This window comes from Netta rufina (genome assembly GCF_964035555.1).
Source record: "Netta rufina genome assembly, chromosome: 2".
Lineage (NCBI taxonomy): Eukaryota > Metazoa > Chordata > Aves > Anseriformes > Anatidae > Netta > Netta rufina.
The window spans coordinates 109485929-109504935 of NC_140124.1; the positions used below are offsets into that span (position 1 = coordinate 109485929).

General features: G+C 35.7%; 1 protein-coding gene across 2 annotated transcripts in view; it reads right to left on the reverse strand.

The window, feature by feature from the left end:
• ROCK1 (Rho associated coiled-coil containing protein kinase 1) overlaps window positions 1-19007 on the reverse strand; it is an 87123-nt gene that overhangs the window by 40888 nt on the left and 27228 nt on the right. For both annotated transcript variants that reach the window (XM_084281828.1, XM_084281827.1), the window contains exons 3-12: window positions 18699-18780; window positions 14643-14743; window positions 13714-13851; window positions 12220-12395; window positions 9370-9454; window positions 7374-7518; window positions 6930-7068; window positions 5567-5658; window positions 5178-5337; window positions 2428-2494 (exon numbers count right to left, since the gene is read on the reverse strand). In XM_084281828.1, the coding sequence (XP_084137954.1) occupies window positions 2428-2494; window positions 5178-5337; window positions 5567-5658; window positions 6930-7068; window positions 7374-7518; window positions 9370-9454; window positions 12220-12395; window positions 13714-13851; window positions 14643-14743; window positions 18699-18780 (1185 nt within the window). The remainder of the gene's footprint in view (window positions 1-2427; window positions 2495-5177; window positions 5338-5566; window positions 5659-6929; window positions 7069-7373; window positions 7519-9369; window positions 9455-12219; window positions 12396-13713; window positions 13852-14642; window positions 14744-18698; window positions 18781-19007) is intronic.

Genomic DNA, 19007 nt, shown 5'->3' on the forward strand with positions numbered 1-19007 from the left:
ACATTTATCCCATTGGTACAAACCACTGAGAAACGAAGCACAGCTATTTAAAGGCTAGCTCTCACTTTAGCAAAAAGGGATCACATGTGATGCACAAAAATAAGGATCAAGAAGTTTCAACATAATTGCTCTTCCATTTCCTGGTTACTCATTTTACAGCCCCTTCCAGACAGACTGCATAAAGGAATTAAATGGGATGGATGAGGAACAGGTCTAAGAAGACATCTGGCAACTGAAGTGTCCCTGCACTGGATCCTACTGGTTCGGACCTCCATTGCTTCTTCCTGCTTCTTTCTCTCCCTCTCAATATTTTTATAGTGCTGGACCCCTAGGGGCCTACCTCAGCTTGCTGAGCAGTCAAATGACATTGATGCAAGACCACGGGCCTCCAGAGAAGTTTTGCACAATCGGGTATCAATAACCTAAACAATATCTTTGGAAAATCCTGAGTCACAGTTAACACAGAAAAAAAGCATTCCTGCATGTTTGGGTCTGACTGCAGCGTAGAAGCCAAGCAAAATCCCTCTGAAGCTGCCATACTTTTTTTCTTGCTGTTGTTAAACCAAAGCATTTTGCATCTGGTTCTGCACCCTGAACAACGAAAAAACCTGAAGACCCAGTTCAGAAGAATTTGTTCACCTCCTCCTCAACATCTGAACTGCTCAGAGTAGTTTAGGGTAGCACTAGTCAAAGAAAATAATATCTACAGAGAGGCCTGATATTCAGTTAAAGGCCATTGAATTCCATTTTTCTCCAACTTCAAGGTCTAGTTCTGTGAAGTTTTACACTCTTGCAAAACCCAATGAATTTCTTTGAAATTTCTGGCACACAGTCCCACCCAAGAGAGCCTCAGTAACATGCCAAAATACAGACAGAGTAGATAACATTGTGTTATATTTCCAGAACTAATTAATTTGCTAACCATGTGTCAACATTACCGTTTTCATTGCAGCATGTAATGAAAGGAAAAACAGCTGAGAAAAACTGGGAGATGAAAATACCCTGTAATAAAGACTTCACATTCATTTAAACCTATTACCCATATCCTTCCACAGTTTCCCCTCCCCATACTGTTAAAAATCACAAGACATTCAAACACCCCTAGCAACACTGACAGGGCTGTAGGGTTCTTTAACCACGTGCAGGTGCCATGCCAGGTATCCCCCTAATTCTGCCAAGTCTATTTAACAGCTATCTTCAAAGTCAACTAAAGGCCAGCAAGTAGCTTTAAATATTTGCAAATATTTCCAAACCTAGCTCTGTTTTTCATTTTGCCCTATCAACAGCCATGTACTGATGAAGAAAACAAAATTTATGGAGGACATCAAGTTACATAAATAAATCAAAATAATTCAGTGCTTAATAAATTCAGTTCGCCCAATAAATACCTAAGTAGTTCCCCTGTCCTTTACAAGTTTTCCTTGGGTAATACCATACACCACTAAAACATTTATATTATGAGTTTAAGAGAAAAAGGAACATGCATCAACATCTGCTTCTCTTCGACTCTAAATGGAAAACATAACAGAACAAGATACTAACAGAGTAAATCAATCAAAGCTAAAGACTTCTTTTAGAGTTCATTATTATTTTGACTGTGTTTTCTACTGGAAGGAAAGCCAATTTGAAAAATGTCAAAGCAGTCTAAGGAAATTATCCTAATTTACACCTGAACTTGCACAGAATCCAAGCACACCTTGTTTCTAACATATTGGCTTATCTTCCTGGTAACCAAATTGCCAAAATGCTTAGGAAGCAGTAACTTCTGAAGAAAGAGCTTCTGAACTTTCCTGTGAGTTTTTTAGGTAAGTTGTTATACAAATGCAGCTTCTCAGTGCCCTGAATCCCAAAAGGTTATGGGGCACCCTTGGGAAGGAGCAGAATACCTAAGGTTATTTTATTTGGAAAAAATAGAAATTAAAAAAAATAATCCCACACCGCCATATTGTCTGCCACCTCCCACTTGGCTCACAGAAAAAACTGAGAAATCTTAGCTCCAGCTTCAGCGATGAAACAGTGGGCTGCTGAAAAGCCCAGGCTTCCTTCCTATCACACTCGGGGCTAGAATTGATCATCACCACAATGCCAGTGTACACCTGGGATAGATATAGCACTCTGAAAACATTGCACAAACTCTTAGATATTTATGAAGATAAAAACCATGAATCCTGTTTCACAAGAAGAGTGTGCAGTTTCAGCTATTTTATTCCAATTTGTGAAAACTTATGTTTTAGGAAGAACTGAAATGCGGTCTTTTCAACAACTTTAATAGGCAAGCCACACTAAATAGTTTAATTTTATATACTGATCTCCCATATTTCAAACACTAAGACAGTTTGAGACATTTAAAATTCAGAGAATTTATACTGGTATATGCAACAGATTCTTTTCTAGGATACAATAAAACTGAAAACCAGTGAGACATACCACACTTTTATCCGCATTGGAGGCTGGTCTGTTGTCATTGGAATTTTCTGCAGAGACAGATAAATACCTGTAACAACATTAAAAGTTATTTTAAGATTTGTTTAAAGGCAAGGTTATGAAAAAAAAAAAAAAACATAATCATGATAAAAATAACACCCTCAGTTTTTTGCTCCAAAGTATGGATAACCAAATAGCAACAATCAAATTTTTCACTTCTGTACTTACATTTCAAGATTGAGCATATTTATTTGAAATAAACACAATTAATTGTAAAAATTGTCTTCAAACATAAAGCGGTATGTTGCAGAAGATGACCTCTTGAAAAAAGGACTTCTGCCAAGTATTAACACAACCACTTTTATTTTTTTTTTTTAAATAACCATTAAAAAAAAATCTTTGCTTTCCATGGTTACAACACTCTCATTGGCTTGCATCCCATAAATATTTATTCAGGCACTTATGAAACAAGTAGAAATGAAGCAAACTCTGCAGAGATTGTGTGTGTGTATATGTAGCTTCCAAAGTTACCAGGAGTTCCACACACAGTTTGTCCTGAAGCGAGAGTTATTTTACATAACTTCTCTAAAAATACCACAAATTTCTATTTGTCATGATTCTAAAAGTCATGTAAATAAATAAAAGTGACTGCCTGAGAATTCCTTCAGTATTTGGTGTGATGTTCTTGGCCTGATAACTGATCTAGAGAAACATGAAAGGTTCCTAACCCATCAGATTATGTTAGGAAGAAATCTCCAATACACGAGCTGAGGAAGATGGATGCATCCCATCTTTCCTTTCACATGAACAAAAACCTCCCAAAATAAAAGCCAAAGACACCCTGCAAAGCCGAGGTCAAATTAAAAATCTAAACAGCTTACAGACAATCAAGTGACAAAGAGAAAAATGTTACAGTTCCCTACAGAGGAAGGAGTTGGTCTCAAGTACAAGAAGTCACAATATTTTGCACACCAGGGCAACAGAGCAGAGAAAATGTGGTACTGAAGCAGGAAGAGCACCAGAGAAAACAAGAGCAGGAACAAACCTGAATCCTGAAGATTTCTGAACAAATCAGAACCCTGAAGAGAACACAGAAGCCACACAGAGCTGTGAACTGTTCTCAGCTAGTATTCCAAAATCTGTGTTGTAAGTGAAGTGCAATAACAAACCACCATCTTTTCTAGTTTGCAATCAGTGAGATTACAGCTGTAGAAAATATCCTATCCTAAAAGACCGTAAGACTTCCTTTAGTGACAGAAGTCATATCATGTTCCTATATCCCCACTGCTTTAAGCTCTACAGCATACTTGAAGCCTGACAAAAATCAAAGGAGATGGAAGACATTTGAACTTTTTCCTAAATACTCAATTGAACATATTGCAGCATAAAAAGGGAATCAATTAGGACTAGAGATTAAGCAGGTGCAAATGGTCATTTCAGACTTTTTAAGACTGTCACACCAGAGTATTATGGGATCAAAATCAGTTCTAGAACAGCATTTTCGTTCCAATAAGTGTATAAAGTAATTATAGTATTTAGTAGACATCTTCCACAACAGCTAAATACAGTCTAAGTTCTCTAAATTCCTGATACTGTCCCCATCCCAAGAATTAAAAGGGGAGAGAAGAATTTCAGTTATTAACAAGCTTCAGTATGCTACTTCACCTTCTTGATAACACATTCCAAAGTCTACCTGAAAGGCAAAAATTAAGACTTTTTATTATAGACTAAAATCAGAACAATAAGTAAGACTCTTGGACTGAACTCACACGAACTGTCTGCAAAGCTTGCAAGTTCCTTTATTCCTCACTATGCAGAAAGCAACAACAAATCCAACTCTTTGCAGAGATGGAAATAATTTCACCACAGGCTTGGAAAAGTGGTTCCTCTTCTATCCAATGATGGGTAACAGATTTATTTCCTTTAAGGCTTTCCTATTTTCTGAAATATTTCTGAATATTTTCTAAAGTATTTCCTGAAATACTATTAAAACTAACAACTACGGGTCTCTATCTCTCCATCTGACATGGTCTACTAGAAGACTTAAATCATTTTAAGCATGACTGACACAGACAACAATTAAAAGTATCTCTCAAAGAAAAAGTTAGATTTTTGAATGTAGATAGAGATATGGACAGCACCTACAGTAATAATGACTCTTAAAGTGTGAATCAATGTAATTTCAATTGATGTCATTTAAGGTTTCCTAAGCAACAGTGAAAACAGTAAAGCATCACAATCTCACTGCAGCTGATGAGTACTTTGAAAAAGAGAATTTATCACAGGTGACAGGCAAGTAGAAAATAGAGTATTTCTAGTAAGCCAGAGAGAAGCTAAGACAAGGTTTAATTTATCACATGCCTACAGTGATATGAAGTGTGGAATCCTTGTATAAAATTCCCAAACTGTGATTTGCAATGAGATAAAGTGACATTCACATCCCCAGTTTACAACTATATGGATACTTCAGTGCTCTGTAGGCAGCTCTGCCTAGAAACCACAACAGATTTTTCTTACTATTTCTGCCACACCACTGTATAACATACTTAATACAGAGCAAAACATTCACAAAATCAGTGCAATATTTTAAGGTACTGATGACTAGTAGTACTGGCTATCAAAGTGTCAAGAAAGCGTAATTTATTAGGATTCTGACTCATAAGTAAGAATCTGTACAGGCTTGTATTTACATAAGAGACAAAAAGGAGTCTTGACAAGAGAATATGCCATCAGTTTGCTTTGTCTGTACATACCGACGGTTGCTGTAGTAAGTAAATCCTACAAATGGAAGCTGGTTGCCCACAAATGCTTTCGGTATGGGAAATGTTTCTTCTTCTCCTTTGTCTTCTTCCAGATCATCAAAATTACTAGTGTCTATGTCACTGCTTAAGTCAGGCACAACTGGTGCTACAGCTAGGAAAAAAAAAAGGAGAATAATTATATGCTAGTAATTATTTTATAACTCAAGTGACACAACTAAGAGTTTTTTGGGTATTTCTCTTTGGTGTCTAAGAGATTTAATTCCATCCTTCAGTATAACTAAAATTTTAAATTTCATTAAAAAGAAATATAGCAGTTCTTTTGCTAACATGATACATAAAGTAAGGCAGATCACTGTCTCTGAGGAAAGCATTATACTTACTGTCTCTGAGAGTTTCCCAAGCCCACTGATCATTTTTGAAGAAAAGGTGCCGTTTAATTTCTTCTACTCCATTGCGTCCTAGTCGCACTTCCCTGTAAAGAATTTTTTGGTTTCAGTATAGTATGTAAGATGACATAAATCATTCCAAAGGAAAGACAAATCATAAGGAGTATCTAACAACAAAGAGGAACAAAAAACTAACTGTCAAACTAAGGCATGAAATAGATACACCTCAAAGCACTCAGATGACAATAACTACAGCAGCACAGCAGGTATATTTCAGAACACAGTCTGGTTTTAACACTTGTCTGTAAGAACTCCTGCTGCTACTTTTTCCACCGTCATGGACTGGCTAGGCAGCTGTCAAGCAGAAGCTAGATTCTATGCTTACTAGGAGATCATGCTGTTGCTTGAAGCCCATGAAGCTCAGCAAATGCAACAACCCCCCTCCACCTTCGTAGCCTCAGATCTCAAGCAAAGGTTGCAAAAGTTATGTTTAGATTAGTAAGCAGCGTGGGTACAACTAGAGCACACCCCCAAAGTGAAACAAACCTAACACCCGCATTTCATACAGGCTTTCTTTGGGTTGACTCTACCCCGATCCTGCGGACTGAATGCCCACTAGGAGCTGGGATTGCATTAGGGGCATTCCCGAACTGCACAGTTCGCTTTAGTTTTATCCCCAAGGAATCCATGCCCCTCACACTCCACAACATATACCAGTGTATCAGCTATTGTTATAGCTGATACTTAGGAGTAACACTTCACATGCAAACTAAATTTATAAGCACTCATCCTAGCACCATTTCCCTTCCCCCAATCTACTTGATACACCCACAGAGAACAGCAGCAAACACTTGACTCCTCTCCCAAGTTCTGGGACTGGACAAAATTAACCTGGCAATACCACCTGTCCAGTCTGCAGCATCTACTGCTTCGGGTTAAACAAAACACTGATTCAGAGTAGACAATGTGACTTAAAGCCCTAAGCAACTGAAGTTCTAAAGAATTACTGACTAAATTTAAGACAGCCTTGTCATACTTTAAGCAAGAGGCTAACGCTTTCTCATATTTTTGTAGCTGATGGACAAACAAAACCTAACTCCTATAAAGGAGAACATTCAGCTAACAGAAGTGCATTCAGAGCGCATACACTTACCAACAGCAGCACCTAAACAGGAATGGAGTTATGCTGCATTCATGCCAATACTATCAAAGTTCCACTTCTCTTCAGCAGTTTAGAAACCCCCACAAAATATATATAGATATACACGTACACACACACACACACACACACACATTCTTTCAACGTAATTTTCTTAATGAAGATTCACTTTCATTTTGAATATGGTTGAAATCTCACCTATCAGTTAAAAAGGCACAAATAAGGTTTTTTGCCTCTTTAGAGATATCGTTGTCATCAGGGAAGGTAAGGGAGTTCTTATGGTTCATAATCTTGCTGTATGTTCCAACCAAAGAATCTGCATAAAAAGGTGTATCACCTGAAAAAGCAGCAATGCAAAAATTTAAAAAGTAGATCAGAAGTATTGTAGATTTGATTTATAACATTTGACTTATGCACGCAACAAAGTGTAAGCACATAATTGAACAAGAGGTAAGGACAAATGTTTGAGAATAGAGTAGAATATTTTTAAGACATTTTTCCAATACCACAGCGAGCAAACCAAAAGTTATGTTAAGAAAGTAATAAATTAAAACAGTTACAAACAACACTGGTTATTTATTTTTTTTTTTTTATAGAGTGCAGTTAAGTACTGCAGTCAATTTTGATTAACCTACAACTCACCTACGAGCATCTCATACAGGAAGACTCCAACTGACCACCAGTCACACTCTCTTCCATAGTAACCATCACCACCCTGGGACTTCAATACTTCGGGAGAGATGTAGTCTGGTGTTCCTACAGCTGTATCACATCGTACCATACCTTCCTACAAAGAGAAGGAAAATAGCCAGGCCCAAATATAAGAACCAAAATTGCAAGCTGTTCTCAAGAGTTCATAAAACCTTAGTAACAGCAGCAAATCAACAACTGTCATGAATTGATGGGCGTTGTTTTTTTTGTTTGTATGTTTGTTTTTTGAATGGGTTCTTAAATATTTTTAATTACTAAACTACTAAAGCCAAAGCAAAGCCCTGGATTTGTCAAAGTTAACACAGTGGAAGTTGCTTAAAAACCTCTGTTAATATATAAGAAGTAACCAGAATTGCATCTCAGCCGTGTAATCACAGCTTCTCCTGCTCATGCCAATATAAATGTCTTATATACTGCCAGGATATAGAGTAAACAATGAAAGCTCCTCTCAAAATAGGCCAACAAATCAAGGATTTTGCTGACAGGATCAGCTAAACTAAGTTTTTCTCCTCCAACACAATATACTTAATGCCAGGAAGACTGCAATGCAGATAAGGCCCTGAAACTCGAGGCAGATAGACTTCAAAATGTGTGACAGATGAGAAGAACGTTTCATGTTCCTCACACCCCTGAGAAAGAACTAGCAGAAGAGATCAATCACATTGGGGATGGCATCAAGAATGCCAAAGAGGTAATCACTTGATCCTTTCCAGTGTTCAGGAACTTCTGGAATAATCCTAGAAATGGATTAGTAGAAAATTTGTACAATATATAACTAAGGAACAAATATAGCCAATGAACAAATCCAGAGTTGCATGTGCAGCAAATCCAAAATGCACCTGTATTAAACTTCTATCTATGATGAGCAGTTTCTTTCCCACAGAGCCACTTTCCTCTTCCAAAAGGCTAGAGGAACCCAAGACTAGGCTCTTCAATACACAGCTCATTTATTTAGTACAGCACACAATGTAAGGTGTTGTTGACGTGAGTTTACTTCTGTGACACCAATACACAGCAAATTTTCCTAATATTTTTACTTGCTTTTTGGCACTTATAGAAAAATATCCTCGTGCTTAACTGTATTTCAAAAGTCCTAATTTTTAAGAGCAAAATCAAAGATGAATCTGCATTAAGCCAAATTATGTGTCTGCTATTCCACTGTGGACTGGAAGTTGTGACTTAAGGAAACTATTTGAATTTGTACATGTAACTTGCACTTGGTTTTCACTGGTGTCTTTTATTTATGGCAAGGCAGCTGATTTATTCCAAAAGCAATTTATTCAAAGCTCCTGGAATAGGTTGAGAACGTGATGTATACATTACCCAGACTCTGTTAAAGTATCACCCATTTAAGGTTGCTTTCCTGGTATGGAGGTGGAGGCTAGCACAAACCAATCAGAATTTTGTGTAGGGAACAACAATGCTTCACAGTACTTAAAATACAATTTCTTTTTTTTTTTTTTAAATGACCTCAAGATATATTAAAAAAAAATAATAATAATCTGTGACAGTCTTTTAACCTGTTTCCTTCAGATTTGGCTTTTATATAGGTCAGGTTATGCTAGTACGTATATAAGGATTCAGCAACTTGGACGTGTTTTCCATCACTGAACTTAACTATCTCACTTTTTTCCATCGACTTTGATAGTCAAAGACTTAAAGAAATAATCTAGAGGAATCTATAAGATAATCAATGGCTTGACTTCAGGAAGCCTTCCTAATAAACAGTATAGAAGTTGATGCAATCCCTACTTCAAGAGTAATTTTTGCATTCTACATTGTCATTTAATGGGATGCTTAAATAATAGTAATGGCAAGAATGGAATCTTGGACACTTTTCTCTAGCTAAATTTTTCAGTATTTTATTTTCACTTTTACATATGCCTTCCTTTCACAAAGGGAAAAAAAGAAAATAAAAATTGTCTACCTTGTTCATCTTCATACAAGTACCAAAATCTGCTAGTTTTAAGTGACCAGCTTTATCTAGCAGCATATTATCAGGTTTCACATCTCTGAAAACAGAAAAACATTTGTGTAAGAGTAAATCAGTCAGTTTAACTTAGGAAAACAAAAGTCATCTATTTCTCAAATGTAACATGACAAGGAAAATACAACATGAAAGCACAACTATTTCCTCAATTTTTTTCCTTCTTATAGTATCATGTCCCACATACAGACTGTGGAACTGAACCATTAAAAAACATGATAATGGATGTGGGAACAGTCTCAAGTCACCAAATTTACCAAATCTGGATGTTACCCTCAAACCTCAAGTTTTCATAAAAAACCACGAACTTGCTGAAGTCACTCTCTACGAGGATACAGCTACACAAAAGAAATCCATTCTGGTTGCGAGTTAACCACCTCAATCCAGCCTTGAAAATATAACTTTTTTTTTGTATCACTTCTAATTTCAGGAAATAAATGCATGCTATTTTCTGAAGTATATTCACGTGAGCAAATAATTTTCTGTGGCCCAAAAGAAGTGTTGCTGTACTGCCTTTTCCACATCAGGGATTCTCTTACAGAAAGTTTTCATGAAGTAACTGTAAAGTTCAGCAATGTTAATGGTACTAAGTATACTATAGCAGAACCATAGTTTAAAAAAAAACACAACATATATATATAAAAAAAAAAATGGTTTCAGGTGAAAGTAATTTCTGGGACCTCAAATGGAAAACTCTGGTCCCTACAATGAAATGAAGTCCTAGCATTACCTCACCTCAGGGTGTGCAGTAGAAACGTATCAGTGTACACACCATGATTTGGTTGGGAATCTTTTATTTATTTTTTTGAAATACTCTTAGTCCAACTGCCTGATCAAAGTGCAGCTAAGGAAATCAGTTCAAACTTCAAAGTTGCATTCGGGTTCCTCAGGGTCAAATTCAGTCAAGTTTTGAATTTTTTCCAAGGATGGGGATTTCATAACCTCTCTACAACTCTCTTCCATTGTTTGACCACCCTCACAGTGAAAATTTATTTCCTAACAAATAACTGGATATTCACAGAACAAACATCTGCTGGTCATCTGCTCCAACCCTCCTGCTTAAGCAGGGATACTTAAAGCAGGTTGTTCAGGCAGCTTTTGAAGATTCACAAGGAGGGAGATTCCACAATCTTCCTGGGTAACCTGTGCCAGTGCTCAGCTAACCATTGCTGCAATTAGTGTCATCCACTGACCCTCATTCTTTCGCTGCAGGCATCTTTCCATTCCAGCTACATTGGAAACCTTGCTGAAGTTGAGGCAAACAACATACACATCGCTTTCCCCTCATCACAGAAGGCAATCAGGCTGGGCAGGCACACTTTACCCTTAAGTAAATCCATGCAGGCTGCTCCCAATCATCTTCTTGTCCATGTGCTTGGAAACTGTTTCCTGAGAATTTACTCCATAATCAGCCTGCAGTCCCCCTCTCAGGGCCATTTCTTTCCTTCCAGTCAACAGAAACCTCCTGATTGCTGCAGCCTTTCACTAGTCATAGAGAACAGTATCTCCTGATATTGGCTACCTTCCTCACAACAATCCATGTATCCCACCAGCCTTGGACTCTCATATGCCCCGTTTGCATACAGGGGGCTCAGTTTGACCTTTCTCTGCTAAAGTAATGAATGCTTTACCCTCCAAAGCCCTGCCACTAGGCACAGGTACCTGGGAGACCTGAAAGCAGACCTTATAAAGAAAGGCTGAGGCAAAAGCAGCAGCCTCAGGCCTTTCCATGTCCTCTGTCATGAGCCCATATTTGCATCAGCTTCTTTTCAGTCCTCAAATTTGAGTTAACTAGTTAAAAACAAATTCCAAAAAATCTGCTGTCAGAGTAATCTGGAGTTTGAGGAAAAGATTGACAGTGCTGTTGGCATCTTCAAATTTCTGTTTTCTAAAGCTTGCCAATACACCTGTACAAATGGTTCAGCCAGACAATTTATTCCTAAAATGTGGCATAGTAGCTACGTAATTTATGATGCTATAGATTCTACTCGAGCAATGGATTAATAGTTTTTTTTGTTGTTTTGTTTTGCTCTTTTTTTTTTCTGAAAAAACTTAAGTGTTAAAAGTGATCTTCTGGCCAAACTACAAATTGAGGGTATATACACTAAGTCCTTCTCAAGCTGTTTGTATATTTTCAGTTGAAAAATTTCTTCTCCTGCTTCTAGTAAATATGGTTAAAAGCTAAACATACAGAAGTTCAAATATCAACAGAAGAGAACACTCAGTCTGTCTGACAAGGACTACAATCCACTTGAGGGCAAGTACGTAATATGAAACAAACCTAAGTCCCTTTGCTCTGTCTCTATTTCCCACCTTGCCCCTTACAAGAAAACAGGTGTCTGGGAGATTTTCCTCACCCTGTTCAGTTCACCCTGATCACGCCACTGGTGCCAGCTGAGGCTTTAAATGCAGAACTGAGAGTTAATAATTACCAATAGTGTATACTACTGCTATCAAATTCTCCAAACAGTTTTTTCTAGTTAAGAAAAATGAACTATTTTGGGGGCCAACTTGTTCATGCCAAATCAGTTCTACATCTTTTGATAAAGTGGTACAATTTTATTGTTCCCTAAACTGAAGAAGATCATCCTGCTGAAAACCTTTACTTTGACTGTGTCACCTCAGCTTTGCACCTTCTGATAGCAAGAAGTTTTGAAGTTGTAATATGAAATAATTGTGAAATAATAATGAAGTCATATCAGCAATTTTAAAACGGCCTTAACCAATTAAAGTCACTCTGACAGCCCTGGGATTAAAACAACACTGTAACAATACTTTTTTCTTTTTCACCTGTGTATAAAACCCATTGAGTGAATTGCATCTAATGCAAGAACAACTTCAGCAGTATAAAATCTTGCCCATTTCTCAGGAACGTCGTAGTTGCTCATTAAATTCACAAGGTCCCCACCAGGCATGTACTCCATGACCATGTAAAGGTAACGGTCGTCTTGGAATGCATAAAATAACTGTAAAAAGAGCATAAACAAAAGAAAGAACAAGTCACTGAGTGCTACAGTTGTCTAATGTTTTGCTTGTTGGAAGTCCACAATTTCGGTGCAAATTGATTTACAAAGTAAAAGAATTGCTACAACTACTGCAGCAGCTTTGCATCATCCAGTAGACCTCCTAAAAAGGAATTAATCTCAAGTCAGTTTCTGCCAGATCTTCCATCTCTTTTTATTACTACAGAAGCAGCAGAGCTCTGGTTACAGATTTTGGTATTTATTGCACCAAACTGTAATCATTTCAAAGAAAGCTCATTGCATAAGAGGACAAGATGCTTCCTTACTCCCTGGGACACCAATTGACAAATATGTAAACATGGAACTATTGTATTTCAAACATCTGCCTGATTCTATTTGTGTTACCACAAAATATTTATTATTCTACGGCCAATGTATTCATTGTTTAGAAAGTGAACCTATACTTTAAACAATTGAGAAAAGTATTTCCCTTACAGCAGTAAATGCTCTGTTCAACATGACTTGTGCAAGTAGGTTTAAGCATGGTAACTTAAACCTTTCTGAAAATCATAAAACATAATTTTGCACAATCACTCCCAGACAGATAGCAACATATAAACATATTTGACTTAGGTAACTCTTGAATGACTTTAATTCTAACTTAACAGAAGTATTTACATGCTTAAGGGTAAGTACAGTTTAAATGAACAAGTTAAATGTGCACACAAATGTATGATGAAAGTTTCAGGTATTGTCCATATAAACTTCAAAGGCAGAGATGCCTCCCAAAAAATTGTCAGTGATAAAACTGAAATGAGGAAAACATAACCAGAGTTTATGTAATATATAAACTTATAATTTATACATTTATAAATAAATACATAATTTGTAAATATATAATTTATAAATATATAATATATATAATATATATAATATATGTGATTTGCAGTCATACATACACACAAATTGGAATATACAGAAGCTACATCTTAAGCACAGATTTCTGATATGTTGGCTACTTCCAGAAGTACTATAAAGCAGACTCACCAGTTTTAACTCATATCTGGCAAACCATTTTAATAACAAACAAAATAGCTTATCCTGTATTTAAGACAAAATACGATTTTGAAGGAAACACAATATCAGCTGTTTGTTGCAAACAGCAATTTCTACTGTTAATAACGTATTGCTCTGACAGATCCAGATCAATGTAACCAAAATGGGAGTTAGAAAAACTAAGACAAGTAAATATAAAGTCATGCAGTATTGTAATGGAACTATTCTACCATGACAGTATTTTTAAAAAGGAATCTCACTGTACCTGAACAACCCAGGGACTGTTAGCAAAAGCCATAATATCCCTTTCTTCCCAGAAGAAAGCAGAATCTGATCTTTTTATCATCTCAAATTTGCTTAGAAGTTTCATGGCATACACTCTTCTTGATGACTTATGCCTTACCTATGAAGATAACCACGACATAAAACAACACATTAGTTTCTCACCTTGATATATGAAGAACATTACTAGACTTCTTTTTCCTGCTTCACTATTTAATAGGTTTCATAAGACTCTTCACATTTATAAAGAATTACATATTGTGGGTCTACAAAATAATTATATTGTATTTTCTGACAATATATGCATTATTCTTAAAATACTTGCTAGAACTATCCAGAGTCCGTAGGCATAATAGTCACTACATGACTTGTAGGTACCTATCTCGAAAAGCACAAATAACGGCACCTATTAAATGCATAAGCATTTTCCAGAGATCATTAGCATACACAAATACTTGCTGCCTATTTCTAGTTTTTCCCACCAATTCTCATTTTAATAAAGCAGCATGAACAAGTCCATTAATCTATCGTAAACATCATACACATCTCCTCTCATCTTGTGAAAGATGTCTACAAGACTGCTGTATTCCTTGAACTAGCAGAATTTCTTCTAGTCTTGAATTGTTCAAGTGTTCAATTGCCACACAGTGGCAGAGGCTAATTTTGTTGACCGTGACTGATATATATTCAACTTTACCAGGAGAAGCATGCCTTACAAAGCAAAATAAATGTGGATTGACAGTACTGAAATGCAAGCTTCTCAGAAACATTTCCATGGGATAAAAAGAAATAAAATTTCATTGAGCTTAAGGCTATAAAACCCTAAGACTTCATCTTCTGAACACTGTATTCAGAAATAGACACAAACAAATACGACATGCATACATCCAAACGTACAGAAACACAACTTACCAACTGAACCTCCCCAAATGCCCCTCTACCAATCACCTTCACCACTTCGTAATCTTCAGCTTTCATGCGCAGATCTCTCATTTTATTTACTGTGTCTTTATCTGTATGAAAGAAAAATCACATTTCAGATATAATCAATTTAATTAAACCCATGAGAAATAAAAATGAGATGAATCATTATTGCAAGATATATTCCTCTTTAAGGGGACTTCATTTTTAACCTACCTCCCTACTGGAAACCATACTGCAAGCTGCATGACCTCATTCTCATTACTGCAGTAATCAAAACTTGATATAAAAATAATGCAGTAACTACTGTACAATCAAGTTACCGGAGATCTTAATTTGGGAAATTTCTTTTAAAATAGTTATCTGGAAAAAAAAAAGAGCTAAGCAAAAACTTCATATCCAGCATGATCTTGCTTGCAAGCAAATCTGTTTAAAAAGATTATTTCTGGATAACTGTGTAATACATCTGAGAAAATATCATAAAGTATACATGAGAGATACTTGAAGAAGCTATTTTTTTTTTTAAATAAGCTTTCCGTGTTCTGCAATTTTATTATTCCTATTGCTCAAAAAAGTAGATTTTAATTTAAAACATGCAGTGGGAATCACTGTAATTATTTATATAAACCTGTCATTCTATAAACTACAATAATTTACAAACTCCCAGTGGGCAGATATTCTAATTCCAAATTTGGTCAAAGATTAAAACAGTCTATTTTAATCCATGTGGGTCAACACTGGCATGAGATTACATGGAAAAGCTTCACATTTCAGTATTTCTAAAAAGAAGGAGCAGCTACTAAAACAGACACACTCCTAATAAAATACATTATACAACAGTATTTTATTTTCAAAAATAATACGCTTTTCTAAAACTTTAGGAAACAGTACAGACAGGGGAAGAGAAAGATGGAAAAATGTCATTTTTGTAGTTCATGTTTTAAAAACAGATTTGGCAGACAACAGAAGACTGCCCTTAGGCTTCAATATACAGAGGTCATTATCTAAAAGAAATGCAACATACATACAATTAAAATTCGTTATGATTTTATAATATTAAAGAACTAAATATAGTTTAGTTTGAATAAATATTCTCTTGAATTACTAACGTGAAGCCATCCCTTTACAATGCAGCATGACAAAAGTATTTCAATAAATGATGTTAGATCTGTAAATCCTGACAAATTATTTCACGTAAGGATCAAAATAGTCAGTAATTTGAAAAAATAATGCATTGCCCTATTTGCCCATTGCAAGGTGAAAAGCTGACCTATAGCAGAGGATGGGCAGGACTGCACAGAACTGATATGCAGCAATTCTCATGACAGCTTTCCAATTATTCTCAACTTACTGCCTAATAATCTCCTACCAGCAAGTCTACCAATTCTGAATGAAAAATCTTTACAAAACACAAGCTAGGCACAATATAAATGCATTAGTGTTTTCAATGACAAACCTCAATTATGGCCAAAACAGAATAAAGGAAAATCCACTAAGAGCAATTTAAGCTAAATATTTTTAAGCATCAGGCTTGTGAGCAGTTGCAAAATTGCAATTTACTGCTTGAGAGACGTACTAATGCCCAATATCTTCAGACAACATGTTACACTAACAACAGCGTTGGAAATTTTATCTTAATATTCAAAAGATCTGTCAAACAAGGTTTATCAGGCTGCAGCATATTTGAATAGGCAGCTCCAGATGTCCTGCTAACAGGGGAAGGCACAAGCAGCTTACACTTTATGAGCAGGTGGGGTGGCTCCCATGGCAAAAACCAGCAACTCCAACTTGGCCTGACGTTTGATGATAAAGCTTATACGTTGTCCAGAAATAAACCAAGTCCCTATATTAAGCATCTTGAATAGTCAATCTCTTTATTCTTTAAATCATTTATGGTAGAAAATTAATGAGGTTCCGTGTCTGTGCAAATAACCCTCACAACCTTAGGCAACAAATGGCCGATTTTGAAGACAAAATCTCCACAAACATACAACATAAACTCAGATAAATATAGGAGGGGATAAGAACAGGCTCATAGGGCAATCATCAGTCTGTAAAATAAAGTAAGCAAATTCTGATTTGCACTGTGAAAATTCATTTTAAAGTTCTAGAAAAATAGTGCAAACTGTTTGGACAGCTAATACTGCAAAAAGATTTTTAAATGATTTTCTACTGAAACTGAAGTTAACATTAAAATGTTTCTATACATCTTAGGGTATGTACATAAAGCCTTTTTTACTGTTATTTAAATCAGCAGTTTGAGACAAACTAGATTTCGCAGTCACTACTAAGGTCACTACTTATACCCACAGCTTGTTTTTATATTCCAGTAAAAACAGCAAGATTACAGTTCTAAAAGCAGTCTGAAGTGAAATAATGAGGTCTGTTCTCCACCTTCACACTGCTTCAGGTTACATTTTTACACAGGGTATAATTTCCACCTACAATATACTCATTATCAGACTGTAAATAAAAGTTTCCCTTTCCTTCACTCATCCCCAGATGCAAAAGTGAAGAGCTTCTGAAACTGATGACTTCACAATACATAAGAACTGCATTCAAAATATCTGCTGAAATAAGTATTTCCTTTGCCTAATCCAACTTCTCCTTTCTCCAGTTTCACCACACCTTCTCTGCAAATAACTAAGTATACAAAATGTGCGTGTAACAATGTGTACAGTTCCAAACACAGCTTGAACTGTGAAAAGTTAAACATTTGACCTTAGGTATTCCAGCAACCAGCTTACATGCAAGCAAGCCATAAACCAGATCTACTGGACTCGTAAATTACTAGAAATAGGGAATAAAGGAAAATAAAATCCACAAAATCACTATCGTGGCTTACACATGGACTGAGTAAACTATGTAAATATGCCTTGGAAAGAGAAGCAAAAATTTCAATGAAGCAAAGAGAAAAATTAGATTATTTTAATAAAATTACTTCATATTTGCCACATTTATTACATTTAATTACAATGTTTAAGCTTGTAAAAATCTAATAAAAGTTAATTTAATTTCAAGAATTGCCATTCAATCCACAAGCAGCAGCAAGTCTGGAACTAGCAAACAAATCTGCCATTATTTCCAGAATTTGACAGTAGTCTGTAAAAAAAACTTTAAAGTGTTTTTCTTTGCTTCATTTTTGTTTTATGAATATGAAAATTATGGAAATATGGCTTCTATTATAAGAATCAACTTTATTCATTACAAATATCCTTAGAGATGAGAATCTGCAGGAAAACTTGTAGTGGAAAAATACGGAGTAAAACGATAAAAATAACATGATTTCCTTCCTAATTTTAAAATTAGTTATGGCTGAAGAGTAAAACTAGCTGTATGTGGTTTTGGAAATTCTTTCACAAAAAAACAGGAATCAGAACTAATAAAAAAGTGAAATAGCACAGTGGTTATCGTCCAGTTGCAAAAATCAGGTAACAGAAGACCTGCTGACACTATGGTTTACCACTTTAAGTATTCTTTTTGCTGTCTACACAATAAAGCCCAAAAGATGGTTTTGCACCTGTTGATTTATCTTTTTTTTTTTTTTTTAAGATCATGAAAAATACCATGGTGACTTAACATAACTTTATGTATGTTTAAAAAGGGGGAAAAAAGAATAGTTCTACAAACACATCAGTGGCATGCACAAGTAAATATAAGCAGCTATGCAGTATTCTCATGCGATAATGAAAACAGAACTTTTATACTAAAAATGCCACAAAACACACATTCCAATCTGTCAGTGAACATTTCAAAATGACTTCTTGACACTACAGATATGTTACAGCATTTTACTGTTAACCGAACCACTGTGCCACTGAAAGCAACCCCATTTATATTAACTTGGGCACTCAGTTGCTGGGGAGCAGATTTCTTTAAGTAACTGTGTGAGTACTGACTGGGAAATAAATATGACTCCTAAAGCAATTTAAATCCAAAAACTTAATGCACACAAATTCTCTAACAGCCTTTCAAAAAGGCTAGAATCTCTTATTTCAGTTGGTATTTATAGTCTGTTAGTTAGAAACCGAAACATTAAATACTTACACCTGTTTAAGAAGTTATCAATGTTCTTGTTTTTTCTTAAGGCAGGAAAATCCAAGTCATATACCAAAGCATCTAATCCATCCTAGAAGAGGGGAGGAAGAAGGCAAAGTTAAGTGTTTGGAAAAACAATTAATAATTAATAATTAAAAACAATTAGAAAGAAAGAAAGTTTCTACCAGTCAATGAGAAGATAAAAATGTTTGTCCCCATCAATTTTCCAAACAAATGAAATCATTCATATTTAAAGATTCAATTAGGAGTTACATATATCTAAAGGACAGATGAAACAGCTATCACTCTTCTTCCACT